Raw genomic sequence first — 16,464 nt, forward strand, 5'->3', positions numbered from 1 at the left:
TAGGTGCCCGTTACGACTAGGCTAAAGGACCAAGTAGGTGTACTGTATTCCTCCAGGCTTGATACCTCTTGCCAGTTACAAGCCTGATTCGCTAATGGGCTACTTATGCAGAAGCTCACAGGCCTTCCCGTCCCCCAGTAGCTTATCACCTAGCAATCACCCCTTTCTCTGTAAACCATTTTGTTTCGACCTTATTTGGCCACGGGGCATGAGATTCTGATTGTAGAACATGGTGCACAAACGTTCGAAGACGAGAGGACGGTTTCATGCACTCGCCATTCACAGTGGAATAGAATATGAACAGAGTAACAATAAACACACGGTTGGCTGTTTCTGTGAGCATCCGAGTGGCCAGCGATCAGCTTGATACACACACAAATTATAGACACTATCACAGACGTGGAAGCCCCAGATAAAGCGTGTAAAGCTGGAAGAATGGCTAAGGTATGAAAGTTAACTGTATTCAATATAATCAGAGCATTCAACGGAAGAGATGCTTTTGAGAATTATATCATCATATTTGACGCCCCGAGACACAGATGTAATACAAAGTGATTGTTCATTGGAGTTGGGTAAAATAGTGGCCACTTGGAGGCTCATACGTTGCTGATGAGGCCTTTCCTTCTTCTTTGATATGCATTCAGGTCAGGCTTTGCCCATCAATGAACAAGGACTTTTGCTCGACTACGTTGTATTCGGACAAAGAGGGTCATGAAGAATAGCACATCTGCCGGATCGGTCAGGTCTTTATTCAACCTGTCTTAGACAAATCCTGACCACCACAACTTTCACGATGGAAATTCTCGTTACTACGACCCTGCCCACTTGCTGCTGTATATAATAAAGCAGTGAAAGCTGACTTGAATCACACTCGTTGGAAAGCTTGGAGTATCGAACACACCGAGATAGGAGAAAGTTACATCTTATCACACGTATCCCCGAACATTAGTCGGCCTCTTAAAAACCAAGATGTCGGTGAATATTACTAGGACTTCCGTCCTGGAGGATGGAATATTGCCGTTCCCCGCGAGGGGCCCGAAGGAAATGTCTATCCCTGATGAGTCGGAAACCAAATTTGCCAGGAACGCCCTGAGGGGACTCAACCTGCTGCAGACGCACTTCGAAGAGCCGATCACCTCGACAAGTCTCACCAGCTCCCTCGAGTACATCTACGACCACCTTCCTAGCAAGGTTCAAGGGCTCATGGCGTGGCTCGGACCGGACGACTTCGACCTGTTCCCGGAAGAGGTCGATAGGTCCGATACCGAGGGGTACCAGCAGTATCTGGAGGAGCACCGGAAGTCCTTCCAGGGCACGTACGAAACTATCCTCAAGAATGAGTACTACATCCAGCAGGTCGATACCAAAGACAACCATTTCGTCACCGTCATCCTGCACCTGACGAAGAAGTACGATCCGAACAACGGCGAGGGGCAGAACGCCCCGTTCACGGCCGTCGGCAGCTCCATCTACGTCGACCCCGACACGGGAGACGACTCGCGGCGCCGCGTGGCCAACGTGCGCGCGCGCATGGCCGAGTTCCTGCGGCCCGTGCTGGCCAACATCGACGACCGGGCCGAGCACGAGCGCGAGCTGTGGGTGCCGCGGGCGCGGCCGGCCGACGCGGAGTGGAGCTCGGGCCTCCGGGCGTACGTCCTGTTCGAGCAGCTCACGCGCCGGCTGGTCGACCTGTTCTACACGGGCCGCACGTACTGCCCCGAGGCCATGTGGAAGCCCACATGCGCCTGGACCAATCTCGAGAAGGCCCGCGGCGATATGGTCGGCGCCGCGGCCCAGCAGCTCCGGCGCTACATGGGGTTCACGCCGCGCGTCACGCTTTCGCTGATCAAGGGGCCCAAGAACGGCAAGGAGGACCCGAGTGCGCTGGTGCGGTACAAGTTGCATACGCCGCGCGATATATCGGAGTATTCGTCGGGGCCTCGCGTCAATGAGGGCAAACAAGAGACTGGCCGCTCGTCGTCAGAGTCTAATGATTCGGACATGGAAACAGGGTCGTTGGGGTCTGTTGATTCGGACGTCGAGGAGGAGAAGGATCACAGATTGGATGTCGAAAAGGCCTTGATTGAGATTGTTGGTGGGGACGAAACTGACAACGAAGCGGAGGAAAAGCAGCAGCAGCAAAAGGAAAAGCCGACGTTAGTTAGAGCTTCCTCTTATGACGTGGAGATGAAAGACGTTGGCGCCGACGACAAAATCGACCTATCGGGTAAAGAGGAGCCTTGTGATGATGGCCGGAGTGCTGCTAGTGACATCCATCTCGGAGACGACGGCGAGACAAAACACGAAAAAGATGAGCGCGAGGATGATATGATTATTGAAACACCTGTATTTCACGGACCCCAGTGGCCCAACGAGATTCCTCGGCCCCCGTCGGCCGCTGCACGTTACTTAGCTAACAGGCTGGATCTGCAGCCACCGTTGCAAGATACTCCCCTGACCCTGAACACAGGGGCGGACTATTTCGAGGTCAACGTAGAAACACCCACCATTGTCCGTGGAGAGGAGAAGGAGCACTTTGCAGCCTCGTCCCCATCGGATATCGAAGCCACGATCGAGGCCGAAGACTACAGCACCAACAACGGCGCATCTCCAGCCTCCCCAAACGCCACACAGGATAGGTTTGTTTACTACACCCCAAGCCCTCAAATATTCTGGAGTGACTTATATCTTTGTAGCAGCCCATCCCAATATGGAGGAGAACACGATGACGAACAGCGCGAAGAGTTCGAGCGCAGCGATGCGCCGAGCCCCGACTCCCAACCCCGACCCGAAGCGCCCATGGGGTTCCTCAGCCCACCTACACCCCAGTCTCTTGCTGAAGGGAGCGCCGAGGCACCTGCCACACCCATGCCCAGCCCCGGCCCCGGCCCCGGCCCCAGCAGGCCGTCGTCGCCTTTGCTGACCGAGAGCGCGAAGCGGAAGCTGAGCGTCGAGGACAACTACGACGACTACAGCCCCACCCAGATTGAGCCTCCTGCAAAGCGACAGCATCTTTCCGGGGAGGAGCCGAGTCCCAGTGCTCTCGCTGCCGCGGAAGATGAGTACGACCCCGCGTTGCCGCTCCTCGGTGGCCTCCCTGAATCACAGGTCGCTCCTGCATCTGCCGCTGCCGCCGGAGCAATTTCGAGGTCGGCTACTGTAACTACTGAAACAGCGGCCAGTCAGATCCCAGGGCTCACTTTGACGCAGGAGCCGGGGGTTCCTTCACCGGAGACGATTGTGCCTGAGACTCAGGGCGCACAAGCTGAAGGGGATGAACAGCAGGAGGAGACGAAACGGTCAACTTCTGGGGAAACACCTTCCTATATAGTTTAAAGGGGTTAAACTTTGTATATTGCAATACGGGTGGGTATCGTTGTTAAATAGGAGTTTATATATATCGCGGCTTAATCGAATGGTGTTGGCTATACATGGGTCATTAATATTATTGACCCCTTACGCCCGTGACGAAGATCATTGTCATGTTAAAAGTCTCTCTACTAATTGAGCTTGGTATAGCGTGGAGCATATAACGACACATTAGGCGTCGGTACAACAAGTATTCCTTATAGCGGAGTTGGGAGCATCTCAATCTGACTTCTTCAAGCTACAGTAAAATAACGTGCATGTAATATTCAAAGCCTACCCTTGTTTTAGGCATTAACTTTGTTTGTTGGATTTGTCCCAACAGGTAAGAAGGATCAGGAGTAACTAGACAATGGGCTAAGAACCTAACCTTGATTAAACCTAACTTCAAATAGGGGATCTCAACTTATAAATGCAACCTCAGTGACACCCATCGAAGCATTGTTGTTGCCCGAAATAGGACCCATGCAGTTTCTATTCTTTTCCGTATTCTGTATCAAGTAATCTCACAGACTGTTCTCCTCCGCCTCCATCGCATCGATACACTCCTTCCACTGAGACCACGCCGCATCGCCACCCGGCAGCCCCCAACCAAGGGCAAGCGCGTCCCGTCGGGGTCACCGAACCCGCGGAGCCGGCTGATGGCCTCCTTGATGCCCACGGTGCCCGTCTGCACGATGAGCTCCTCCATGCGACTGACCTTGTACTGGAGCTCGCGGCGGCGGCGAACCTCATCCTCGGTGACACCAGTGGTCTTGACGGAGAGGGCGTACAAAGCGGTGACCGTCTTGGGGAAGAAGCCCGCGCACCCGTCGATGGCACCCGCGCCGCCCACGGCGACCACGGGAAGCAGCTGCTGGCCCAGCCCGGAGAAGGTCTGGAACTGCGCGTGGTCGATATGCGGGCTGGACGCAACTTGAGCGTGGTACGACATGTCGCCATGCGAGAGTTTGCAACCGACGATGTTGGGATGCTTGGATAGTGTCGCGAAAGTTGAGGGGACGACTTTGACGTTGTTGGAAACTCCCGGGTAGTGGTAACTAATAGTGGTGTTAGTAGGCAGGTTGTGAACTGATATCGCTCTTTCATTGGGAACTCCATGTATGTAGTGTGAATGGACCTACATCAGGATAGGAATTGGACTTTTATCCGCGACGGCAGTAAACCATTGGATGATACCCTCCTGCGTGCTGGCGCCGGCGAAGAAGCCCGGGACGAGACACAGACCCCACTGGGCGCCGGCCTCCTTCGCGCTCGTCAATTGGGAAACGGTCTCCCCCACATTCTGCGTCGCCGTGCCCGCGATGATGGGATAGTCTTTGAAGCCGGCGCCGTCAAGGGCCTTCCGCACGCTCGACAATATCTCGGAGCGCTCCTGGTTTGTGAGGTGGATGGCCTCGCCCGTGCTGCCCAGGACGACGAGCCCCTTGATGCCGGCTTTGGCCAAGTAAATCGAGTGGGCGGCCTGAGTTTCGGCGTCGTACGGCGAGGCGACGGCGTTGTAGCTTGCTGACTTCTTGGACTGGAAGAAGGTGGGTACCGGCACGTAGATGCCGGCAGGAGGAACTGGCGCCATGGCTGATGATTTGACAACACAACACACAAGAAGAAACTCAAGACTGTGAAAATTGATCAGATGAATGAATAACTCCACGCGATGATTTCATCCTCTACCATCAAATGCTCAGATACCCTATTTATGATTTCGGGTGCTTGCGCGGGGTTCTTCAAGGCAAATGAGGCCCGCAACCGACTACCGAGGAATGAGGTCGGTATTTCGGGGCAGCATTGCAGCGACCTTGCAGCGAAGGTTTTGTCGGGGCGCGGCCGACTTGATTTTCTTCGGGCAACGGTCCTGGACTCTCCAGCCATTCAGCGCTAAAATAACAGCCGTCTTTGAATGCTTCTGGACCCCTCCAATTAGTACCTACTGTACATATGCCTGCGCCCGGATCTGCAGTAAGGATATTCCATTTAGCATGACCTCGTCGAATGACAACGGCCAAACAGATTCGCAAGGCATCTGTCAAAACCCTCCATACGTGCCTTCCATCTGATCCTTATTACACTAACGGCTAGGTAGCTAAGTGTAGAATATTCATGACTTCAGGTAGGGAAAGTCCATGTTGCAGCTTACTCAGGGATTTGCAAGCTGTGCCTCACTGCTTGGACCATTGTTGTTTTAGTTTTAGGCAGCACTCTGTTATAAAACCAGTGACTCAGCACTAGGAAATAACATTAATATCAATAACAATCAAAGACTTACATCTCTTTATGATATATTCAAGACTTGGTCGTCACGCATTTGGCAGTAGTCTTCGGGTTTCTTTTCATATAACACGATCCAGCAACAATCATTCGCAGCTGAGAACAATGTCAGGCACTTCGCGTAAACAGCAGCCGAAGGCGCAGAAGAAGGAGTCGACTCAGTCAGGGCCTGTCCAAACCTCTTACGAATCGAGAGAAGTCGCGATCCCCGACGACTTCCTGAGGAACAAGCACCACACCGCGGACTCCATCAGCTACAAGGTCATCGACTTCAAGGAGACGGCCCTGCCGCAGTACGCGCCCTGCTACGCCGCGGTGCTGGACAACGTGCTCACGCCGGCCGAGTGCGCGACGCTGCTCGAGCTGGCCGAGTCGAGCGTGCGGGACGAGGACAAGACGCCCGAGGGCAGCCCCTGGCGGCCGGCCCTGGTCAACGTCGGCAACGGCTACGAGGTGCTCGAGGCGAGCTACCGCAACAGCGACCGCATCATCTGGGACCAGCAGGACGTCGTCGACCGCATCTGGGCGCGCGTCGCGCAGGTGCCCGGCGTCATGGACAAGCTCGGCACCGTCACGGGCGAGGAGCTGCTGGGTGTCACGCGGCAGGGCAAGGCGGCCACGTGGTGGGACTTCCACGCCGTCAACAAGCGCATGCGCTGCCTCAAGTACGGGCCCGGCCAGTTCTTTGCCGCCCACTGCGACGGCCCGTACGGCTACAAGGACGAGAGCGACGGGACCGTCTACCGCACCCACTACACCGTGCATATCTACCTCAACGACGCCAAGGTCGAAGTCAGCGACAAGAACAAGGACAAGACGGAGCTCGAGGGCGGCGCCACATTGTTCCTGTCCAACGATGAGGAGCGCCGGCTCGAAATCAATCCCAAGGCGGGCCGTGTCTTGATCTTCCAGCACCGCAGGCTATATCATTCTGGCGACGGCGTCGTGGCGGGCCAGAAATACACCATCCGAACGGATCTCTTGTATAAGCTGAGGAAGGGTGAGAATGGTAACTTAGAGGTCTAATTAGCGTGCACGAATGGGGTCCGATGCATGCGACGTGCTACATAGCATAGACCGTGAGAAAGCTGGTCGGCTTCGCAATCAAATTAATGTTGAATGTTATGAATTGATGTATGTATGAAGTTGTTTCTATCCATAATAACATATAATATTTCAGGATACACTTGATACGTTATTAACGCGCAGCATTATCTAAGGTGTGTGTGGCAATGCTTGTTGTAGCGCCCCTGTCGTAGATGGTTTGGGCGGTTGGTAGCGGCGCTAGGGAGGGTTCATGCTCACTAAAGTCGCTGTAACGCCCGCTGTAGCTACCGTTTTTCCATATAAGTTTCAGGCTTGTACACAGGTAGTAAGTATATCTTTCTACTCATCCGCCGGATCTCGAGAGGGCTGCTTTTCGCAAAATACCATTTCACAATGATTGATTTGCTAAATGAATGATGCTATATTTCACGCATCGTCTGTAAAAACTTTGATCAATTGCGTAAGAGACTGCAAGCCCGTTTTCTTTTACTATGACCATGTGGATTGGTCGCCCCTTTTATTTCGAACTCCATTCTTGTCTTTTTCGCTTTTCGGCTTCCGATTCGCACCAGGGCCAAAGCCAAAAAAGACAGCAACGTCGGGCAACGAATCCTGTCAGTTCGTCATGTAAGCTGATGAAACTAGTCACACAGTCACGACACATACGAGACCTAATACCGTATCGATCATATAGCCGTAAAGATGGCGCGAGCCAGTTGTTAGTACATCTGCTTCAACCATAGCCACCTTGAGCAATATAGCTACTGCGGACACCGCGAGTATCACGGGAATGGACAACACCATCAGCAAGCGGTTTATAACAATGATGGAATGAATTCCATGGCATTCTTCGGTGGAGGCGGCGCGCGCACACATATCGACGCCATGACGGCCACTGAACCAATTACGACACATCTGGGAACGGGATGTCAAGGCGCCTGAGCGAGGTCAATTGTATAATGAATGACCTGGCACGCCACACCCGCTTCTTTTCTTCTCTAGTCTAGCCACAGGGTCTTTATAAACCGAGGTCAAGACGCAACTAGCAAACCCAGAGATACTTCAACAATACTAAACACAAAAGGAAAAGAGTAATAGAGAAACACCTGTTGTATTCAATATTCCGAAGCTCGACTTGCCGCATGTATAATCTTAGTTATGCCACCAGGCTATCGACGCAAATATAGACGCCGTCGATCCAATAACCATCGATCGAGTACCCATGGATCTAGTACTCACCAATCCAGCGGTCATCAACCTAATAACAATCAAGCGGGTAGCTATCAATCCAATGGCTCTCACCATAGCCACCGCCGCCGGCGAAACTCGTATACCAGAGCACAGCTGGGTGTCATGCGGTACCTCTCCGGGGGTGCCTCAGGCCAGGCAGAATACATTGGCCGCCGCAGATGGAACTATGACACCTCCGGGTATGGGTTAAGGAGGCGCCGGAGAGGTAAGTCAGTCTGCATGATGATGTGAGCAAAGAGGGATGAGCCGCCATGTCAGAACATATTTAAGTTTAGTACTCGGCATATTACCAGAATGAAATTTGTAGATCGACTCTATTCAGTTTATATATGCAATCGTGATAATGTGATATCGTTGAGTACTTAGCCTTGGATGACCTTGGCGCCCTCGGCGGGTTCCAATACTTTCCACTTGCACTCGATGTTCTCCTGCTTGAACCTCGCAATGATCCTGTCGGCAATCTCTTCGAAGTTGCCTAGAAATTCGGTAATTAGTACGCGTCTCATGGTTTCCTTTTCCCGATTCATGTGTGCCCAATCGCGATGCTTGGAAGCTGTCGGGAATGTGGCAAGTGTCAACTTACTGGTAGCAAGGGCCAGAATGGTGGGGCCAGCGCCCGAAAGGCACACGCCGAGCAGACCCGGCTGGGTGGAAGGGGACATGGATGCGATGATATCGCCGAGACCCGGAATAAGGGTCTGGCGGTACTGCTGGTGCAGCTTATCCTGCATGGCGAGGTAGATCATGTCCGGGTCGGGCGGGGACTGGCCGAGGGCGACGGGCAGGAGGGCGATGCGCTGCAAGTTGAAGGTGACGTCCTGGCGCGGGTAGTGCGTGGGCAAGACCTCGCGGGCCTTGGCGGTGGGCACCTCGAACGCCGGCATGATGGCGATGGCCTTGATCTCCTTGGACCAGGGGAACTTGATGTGGTGGCCGATGCCGAACGGCGGCACGGGCGGGCTCTTGCCCGTGTCTTCGCCGCCGGCCGGCGCCGGCAGGACCTCGCTCAGGGGGATCTCGACACGGGCCACGTCCTCGGGCGTCAAGGGCTTGAGGTAGGTGCCGACGAAGCCGCCAAAGAGTGCGGCGCCGACGTTGTCGGGATGACGTTCTACGGATACTTGTTAGTCAACCGCGTATTGTCTAAATCAATCAGACGTCGTTTTCGGGCAACGCACCAATCATGAGACAGAAGTCAAATAGCCGCTCATGTGTCAAGTTCAATTTTCCCACCGCATTGCCTAGCAGCACACCAGCCACCACTGCGGCACCGGAAGAGCCCAGTCCACCTCCGAGAGGAATGGGGTTGTTGATATGCACATGGGTCTCTACTGGGAAAGCCCGCTGGCCATGGCATCGCAGCACGTAGAGGGCCACCCGAGTGAGCAGGTTGGCCGAGGGGTCAAGCGGCACCTCGCCGGTCTCAGCGCCCTGACCCTCGTAGGTGATTTTGCAGTTCAGGGGTTCCTCCGAAGCGGTCTTGGACCGGTCAATGGTGACGGTCAGCTCGAGGTAGATGGACAGGGCCAGTCCAATGACGTCGAAGCCAGGGCCGATGTTGGCTGACGAGCAGGGGGCTCGGATGGTGAAGGTCTCCATTTTGTCGCAGTCTGCAATGCAAACACACACACACACACACACAGGCAAGCAGGCCGGGATCCGAATAGTCGGAGGAAGGTTCAGAAGCAAAGCGGAAGAAGAAATACGTCTCGGAGATAGTCTAACTTGAAGAAGATCGTAGCCAACCAACAAGCAATCGAACCATGTACTGTTACTCACAGGTGATTAGTGTGTTCCTACGTCCTCGAAATGTTGCCGACTTCGGGCGGGACAAGCAAAATCGAGAAAGGTGGGGGTGAGAAGAAAAGTCGTTAGACTCTCGCTCAGCCCTACCAGTATGTGGGGGTCCTGGGATTCAATCTTCATCGTGCCAGATCCCGATGATCCCTTATTTCTGCGCTACTACGGCCGGAATTCCCCATAGAAGGGCGTATCGAACTGCGCTACGTGGTATAGAAAGTATTCAGAGGCGGAGTCGCAGTCTCATCTTTCCAATGTTAAATAAGAGTATTGATGTCGGTTCTTGGTTGGACATGCTTGGAATAAACCAAGGGTGCTCCGTAGAAAGCTAGCATATGAGCAGACTGGCCAGGTGTTTAAGCCGATCTGCAGAGCTCGGAACAACACAGAGAACCAGATCAACCAAGAACCTGATAACTTGGATATCACTATTTATGTACCTGGCAGCCTGGCACCTGGTGTATGACACTCGTCCTGGGACCTCCAGAAGCTTGAAGCTTGAAGCATGTGGCAGCCCATTTTTTTTCTTTCCCACCGCCTCCTCGATTGGGATTAGTGCGGGGTGGACTTAGCGCGTCTGTCTACTATTTTCGGGGTTACAATAGCGACGAAAAGGAGTGAGCGCAACATCGCTGCCTGCCAATTGCAATTGGTGACAGCTTGCCAGAAGTCAGGAGCCGTAATAACACTGCTTCACACCATCCGCCCTGCACGCCCTTCTTCGTTTCACGAGCGTGCTGTTTGTTTCTGTTTGATTCTTCCGCGAACCCCCGATCCTTTCGCGCATGTGTCACGACCGACCAGCATGAACTTCCTCAAATCAGCCGTGGCTTCGGCCATTGCTCAAGGGCCCCCGTTCCCCTACTCCTTTGGCGACAAGGTCGACATCGACTCCTCCATATGGACGCTATACAATGGCACGAAGCGAGTTAGTAAACTCTGAATCGACCAACGACCTCGCAAAAGACACAAGCTCACACATGGATCTAGGAAGATGGCAGCAATTGCAGCATCTTCTCCTTCGATGTCGTCGCGAACAAGAGCCGATTGACACTCGCCAAGAACGCGCTCAAGAAGCTGCGCACAATGCGACACCCCGGCGTCATCAAGGTGCTGGATGCGGTCGAGGTGCGAAAGAACGGCTAGACAAACCACCAGACATACTTATGCTCACAACTTCTCTATCAGACCGAAACCTACATCTACATTGCGACCGAGCGCGTCGTACCTTTGCGGTGGAACGTCAAGAGGAAGAGCTTGAGCCCAGAGACAATGAAATGGGGACTCTATAGTGTTGCAGTACGTCTGGCCTTAGGCTACTCGCTATTAACATCGCGATAGTTGCTAACGCCCCTCAGCGAACGATCAAATTCATCAACGACGAAGGCTCCTCGATACACGGCAACCTCAAGGTCGGATCGGTCTACACTTCCGAAAGCGGCGAATGGAAACTGGGTGGCTTCGAAGTGCTGAGCAATGTGAAGGATGACGATGCCATCATATATACCTACGGAAGCCTGGTGCCGGATTCGGGTAGGTATGCACCCCCGAGGTTGCCCGAGGCGGCTGGGATTCTATAAAGAAGAACCCGCACTCTTCTATCGATGCCTACAACTACGGCACCCTGATCTTCGAGGTATTCAATGGGGACTTTGTGGGCGCCGACCAAGCAGGCCAAACGAAAGGGATACCTCCGGCCATGCATGCGAGCTACAAGCGGTTGGTGAATGCGACCCCAAAGGCTAGGATTACCGTCGGCGCGTTCTTACAACAAGGGCAAAGAACCGGGGGCTTCTTCGACACCTCCTTAATCAAGCTGACTGACGGCATCGATAACCTGGGCATGAAGTCGGAGGAAGAGCGGGAGGAGTTCCTGAGCGATCTCGACTCCTTGACGGACGACTTCCCTGAAGATTTCTTCAAGATGAAGGTGTTGCCAGAACTGCTCAAGTCTGTCGAGTTTGGTGGTGGCGGCCCCAAGGCATTTGGCGTGGTTATGAAGATTACGACAAAGCTTTCCAGCGACGACTTCGAAGCGCGAGTACAGCCTGTGGTAGTCAGATTGTTCGGCAACCCTGATCGCGCGATTAGAGTCTGCCTTTTGGATAACCTTCCTCATATGATTGACCGTCTTCCAAACAAGGTCGTCAATGACAAGATCTTCCCTCACCTGGTAAGTGTTTGCGTGAACTTACTCTCGATGAGTACTAACATCCCAACGTTAGGTTTCTGGCTTTACGGATTTGGCACCAGTTGTGCGAGAGCAGACACTGAAGTCTGTTCTTGTGATTATATCGAAGCTATCGGATCGCGTCATCAACGGTGAACTCCTGAAATATCTTGCGAAGACCGCCAACGACGAGCAGCCAGGCATCAGAACCAACACCACCATCTGTTTAGGGAAAATTGCGAAGAACCTAGGGACCGCGTCGCGCTCGAAAGTGCTGATCGCCGCATTTACACGATCGCTGCGAGATCCATTCGTGCATGCCCGTAGCGCAGCCCTGATGGCGCTGGGCGCAACGACCGAGCACTTCACAGATGAAGATTGCGCGACAAAGCTCATGCCTGCGATCTGCCCATCCCTAATCGACAAGGAGAAACTCGTCCGTGATCAGGCCGTCAAGACCTTGGACGTCTATATGCAAAGGGTGCGCAAGGCCGCGTCGGCGATGCCCGAAACTGTACTGCCCCCACCAACTGCCAACGAAGGCGGTGCCGGTCCTCGAATGAGCACGCCACAACCGTCCGAGGCCTCGTCCTGGACAGGTTGGGCCATCTCGTCCTTCACCAACAAGCTTTCCGCAGCAGCTGGTGAGATTCAGACCGACGCCACCAACAACAGCACAGCGAACCCTTCGAGCCTTAGCGCGCCCACACCGCCTGGATCTGCGCGTTTGACGCCTACAACCTCCTCGGCATCCGCCCTGCACCGCCAAGCCGTCAAATCTCCGCCTCCGCCTTCCATGTCCCGAACCCCCTCCACCACGGCAGCCGAGGCCTACTTCAAGGACCCCGAGCCGGCGTTCGAGGACGAAGGCGGCGACGACGCCTGGGGCGACATGGGCGACATGGACGAGAACGACGACGGAAACGACGACGCCTTCTTCGACGCCAAGCCGGCCATGTCCAAGCCGACCATCAAGAAGGCCGCCTCGCCCGCGCCGTTCGACGACGGCTCCGAACCCGACTTTGCGGGATGGCTCGCGGCGCAGGCTTCCAAGAAGAGCGGCGCCCCCGGCGGCAAGCCCCTTCCCAAGGGACTGTCCAAGGGAGGAGCGGCGGCGACTACGGCCAGGAAGCCGAGTGCGACGGTGGCCAAGCCGAAACCGAAACCCGTCGTGGCTAAGAAGATTGATACCACGCCCAAGGAGACTAACGATGATGAGGATGGATGGGGTGATGGGTGGTAAAACACAGTACAGCCGGATGGTTTGCTAGCTATGTCCATAGCTGGCTGTGAGATCTGAGAAGCAAGACGGAATGAGTCGTCGATTCATTTGGGCATTGGCTGATATTGGCACTGACTGGCATGGCAAGGCGTTATTAGGAGTTTATAATCAGCCGGACGATAGATTTATTGGCTTATTGGGTACTTGGGTATATACTACACCGCAATCATCTCACATAAGGGGGTGGCCGATATCACAAGTTGTCAACATCATAGAGTTTTAGCTCTGATCTATTGCTAGCATCATTGTGATGAACTGTCTGTCCTATCTGCAAGAAAGAGAAACGCAAGAAGCCAATGGTATTGATCTTACCTCATGAAACTGCTTGATTGTTTTTCTTCTATCTGGATGCATGAACCTCCATTGATTGCATCCGAAAGGACATGTATGTCGCTATGATTGAGACGACCCAAAACGAAACTCAATGTAAACGAGTCTGCTATACCTGACATGGAATGCAAAGTGTGAGATGTGAAAGAAAAACGGCAAAGCGGTATTGGACTCCTTTCCTCCCTTTCCCTAACGCCGTGCACGTTGAAAGTGAATCGCCACCCTACCACTGGGTCGACTGATCAACGATGAAAAACAAGTAATACAACAAGGAAGATCCGCCGCAGCGTTGGTGCAAATACGCTGCTGCTGCTAGGCAACGAATGCCACTTGATCTCCCGAAAGAAATGAAAGAAAAGAAACGCTTTCCCAGATGAATGAATTGGACAAGTAAAATGCAAAGCGTTTGAAATCGCAAAGGGCGATGTGATAACGCATCATGATGTGCATTGACTGACAACGTTACTGTCGCTGTCGCTGTCGCTGTTGCCGTTGCTGTCGAGCCCGGAGGTCATGCTGGACGTAGAGGGGCGCGTCCACCCACTCAGGATCATCATCGTCTTCCCCAACTACAGCCTCCTCCTCTTCGTCTTCGTCTGTGTCCTCGATTGCCTGGCTTTCAAGGCTGGCGACGGATACTTCTTCCCACTTATCAGTATCGGCATCAGCATCACCATTGGCCGTATCCTCAGCCGTTGCATCATGAATACCAGCATCCGCATTGCTAATATAGGGCGAAGGCGGACGTCTGCGAGGCTGAGCTCGGTTGCCTCCTCTAGGCAAACCCCTGCTAGCGCGACGGCCCCGGTTACGATTGTTGCCAGCCTGCTGGTTGGCAGTAGTGGAGTTGCTTCGATGCTTTTTCTTATGCTTCTTCTTGCCCTTGGCGGAGCTGCTGGTCGACAATGATCGTCCCGGCTGCGGGATACCCTTCACATGTATGTCCCGGCGATGGACGGGCCCATTCGGAAAGGACAAGGAAGTCCCCCACTAGCGAGCCTCCGAGTAATCGTTGAGGGCGACACACACAGCGCCGCGATGGTGTCCGTTATACTGCCGAATCACTTGCTGCGAGTGGAGTTCCCAAAGCCGGGCGTAGTGGTCCGAACAGGCCGTCACCAAGTAGGCCGAGTCGGCACTGAAAGCGCAGTCCCAGACCCAGCGCTGGTGGCCCGTCAGCGTCGCCTCCAGGGGCCAGGGCTTGGGTGCGTTAGGGTCCTTGGGAGGGTTGCCGTCGGCATCGGGGCCCGAGGCGATGGCGGGGTGAAACGTGTTGCTGATGGTGTTGGAGGGGAGAACCCGAGGGGTAGAGGTCTGGGGGTTGATTATCGGAACGTCGATGTTGGGATCAACGTCGGCTACAACCCAGATCTTGGCGGTATGGTCCGCCGAGCATGTCGCCAGCTTCTTGACGTCGGGCGACAGCAGAATGCGCGTGATGTACTCCTTGTGGGCGGAGAAGTGGGTAATAGGGAGCAGCTGGGTGTGATGGAAGTCTTGAATCAATGCCCAAACATAGACATTGCCCTAAAGCAACTGTTAGTTTACAGACGAGATTGCCAGGCCTAGTCTCTACACTCACGTTATTGTTTGCAGCGCAGAGCAGTGTCCCATCACTGGCGACGGTGACGCTGCTTACGCTCACATCTTCCTCGGGGATCAGCTCGTGGCTGCAGTTGTTTTCTGCCAGATCCCAGATTCTCACCGATCCTCGACGATCGCAGCTGATGATCTCGCCTTGGTTGGGATGGATTACGACGTCATTGACGGGGCTGCCGTGGCTGTAGGTGCGCTGAACCGTACCACTGCGCGTCTCCCAGATCTTGACGAAGCCATCCTCCGAGGACGTGACCATCCACTTGCCTTCGCAGTGGAACGCGACGCCGGTGATGTTGCTCGTGTGGCCCTCGAAGGTCAGAAGAGGGTTGGGATTCGTCGACTTGATGTCGTACAGCTTGACGGTGTGGTGGCCAGCGGCGGCCAAATAGCGCTTGTCGGGCGAGATGCACAGGCGGTTCACCTGCGAGTCGGGGTGTTGGATTGTTCGCGAACAGATGCCGGACAAAGCCTCCCAGAATCTGGGCAATAAGCCATGGTCAGTATTTCCACCTCATTCACAATTATCCCCACGGAAGGGCTATTTCGTCGCGATCGTTGTGTGCATACCTGATTGTGTGGTCGTAACCAGCTGCATTGGGAGAGGTCAGCAAGTTCGCATATGATAGCTAGCAAAGGACTGGCTGAGGGCTCTTGCTCACCTGTGCAGAGAATCACCGACATGATGAGGGTTGGGAATGCTGTCGCAAGTGTCGCAAACCAGCAAGCAGGCCTTGGTGTGAAGAAATTGGATTTTCCAATCGGGAGGCAAGGGTGAGACAATGCTCAGCTTGAAATGTTTTCTGGCAGGTACGTCGCATGTGAAGCATGCGTGGGTTAGAGGCCATTGGGGGAAGGTATGAACGAACCGAAGGTACTCCGTAACCTTGAGGGGAGCACCGTATCGATAACGATAAGCGCTAACAACGCCGTCCGATAAGCCTGTCAATATGCCGCTAGCGCCGTAGCTGTAGCTCACAGGGGTTAGCTGTCCATCAGCACCTGTACAGCAGGTTCACAGTGCATTGTGAATAGAGGACCAGAGACAATGGCTCGCTATAGCGAGTTATACATCTGTGCTTCCTCCAGAATGCTCAAGGCGGAATTCAATGTTGTGAGCTCGGCAACCCCTGAAACACAACACAAGGCATAAGGTTCACACAGGTATCAATGGTACGTCGCCATTGGAAAAGAAACAAGCCTGGTCACAAGGAAAGGGGCTTCGCCCCCATCGCGTATGTCTGTATCTGCACAAGCAGCTGTGATCATGGCGCAGTTCTCTCACTATCGAAGTAGTTACACCCAGCACCTACTCTCCCATTCGCTGGACCGCGTAATCTACCCCCTGATTGGG

At 54.0% G+C, this 16,464-nt stretch overlaps 6 protein-coding genes across 6 annotated transcripts; 3 read left to right on the top strand and 3 right to left on the bottom strand.

The window, feature by feature from the left end:
• Positions 1–969: 969 nt before the first annotated feature.
• Positions 970–3,336, top strand: PG998_012739 (uncharacterized protein; the record flags this gene model as incomplete). Its single annotated transcript, XM_066879555.1, has 1 exon — positions 970–3,336. The coding sequence occupies one exon, from the start codon at positions 970–972 to the stop codon at positions 3,334–3,336; it is 2,367 nt and encodes a 788-aa protein (XP_066725939.1).
• Positions 3,337–3,862: 526 nt separating this feature from the next.
• Positions 3,863–4,942, bottom strand: PG998_012740 (dihydrodipicolinate synthase; the record flags this gene model as incomplete). Its single annotated transcript, XM_066879556.1, has 2 exons — positions 3,863–4,406; positions 4,491–4,942. The coding sequence occupies 2 exons, from the start codon at positions 4,940–4,942 to the stop codon at positions 3,863–3,865; spliced, it is 996 nt and encodes a 331-aa protein (XP_066725940.1).
• Positions 4,943–5,739: 797 nt separating this feature from the next.
• On the top strand, positions 5,740–6,660 carry PG998_012741 (uncharacterized protein; the record flags this gene model as incomplete). Its single annotated transcript, XM_066879557.1, has 1 exon — positions 5,740–6,660. One exon carries the CDS (start codon positions 5,740–5,742, stop codon positions 6,658–6,660), a length of 921 nt encoding a protein of 306 aa, XP_066725941.1.
• A 1,634-nt stretch (positions 6,661–8,294) lies between these two features.
• Positions 8,295–9,531, bottom strand: PG998_012742 (homoserine kinase; the record flags this gene model as incomplete). The annotated part of the gene is made up of 3 exons (XM_066879558.1): positions 8,295–8,407; positions 8,516–9,043; positions 9,111–9,531. The coding sequence occupies 3 exons, from the start codon at positions 9,529–9,531 to the stop codon at positions 8,295–8,297; spliced, it is 1,062 nt and encodes a 353-aa protein (XP_066725942.1).
• Positions 9,532–10,537: 1,006 nt separating this feature from the next.
• PG998_012743 (uncharacterized protein) lies at positions 10,538–13,145 on the top strand (the record flags this gene model as incomplete). The annotated part of the gene is given in 6 exon segments (XM_066879559.1): positions 10,538–10,660; positions 10,723–10,860; positions 10,921–11,031; positions 11,091–11,252; positions 11,270–11,905; positions 11,958–13,145. 6 exon segments carry the CDS (start codon positions 10,538–10,540, stop codon positions 13,143–13,145), a joined length of 2,358 nt encoding a protein of 785 aa, XP_066725943.1.
• A 1,359-nt stretch (positions 13,146–14,504) lies between these two features.
• Positions 14,505–15,794, bottom strand: PG998_012744 (WD40-repeat-containing domain protein; the record flags this gene model as incomplete). The annotated part of the gene is made up of 4 exons (XM_066879560.1): positions 14,505–15,041; positions 15,097–15,592; positions 15,681–15,702; positions 15,773–15,794. 4 exons carry the CDS (start codon positions 15,792–15,794, stop codon positions 14,505–14,507), a joined length of 1,077 nt encoding a protein of 358 aa, XP_066725944.1.
• Between the last annotated feature and the right edge of the window lie 670 nt (positions 15,795–16,464).

This window comes from Apiospora kogelbergensis (genome assembly GCF_038363985.1).
Source record: "Apiospora kogelbergensis strain CBS 113332 chromosome Unknown utg000008l_segment0_segment0, whole genome shotgun sequence".
NCBI lineage: Eukaryota > Fungi > Ascomycota > Sordariomycetes > Amphisphaeriales > Apiosporaceae > Apiospora > Apiospora kogelbergensis.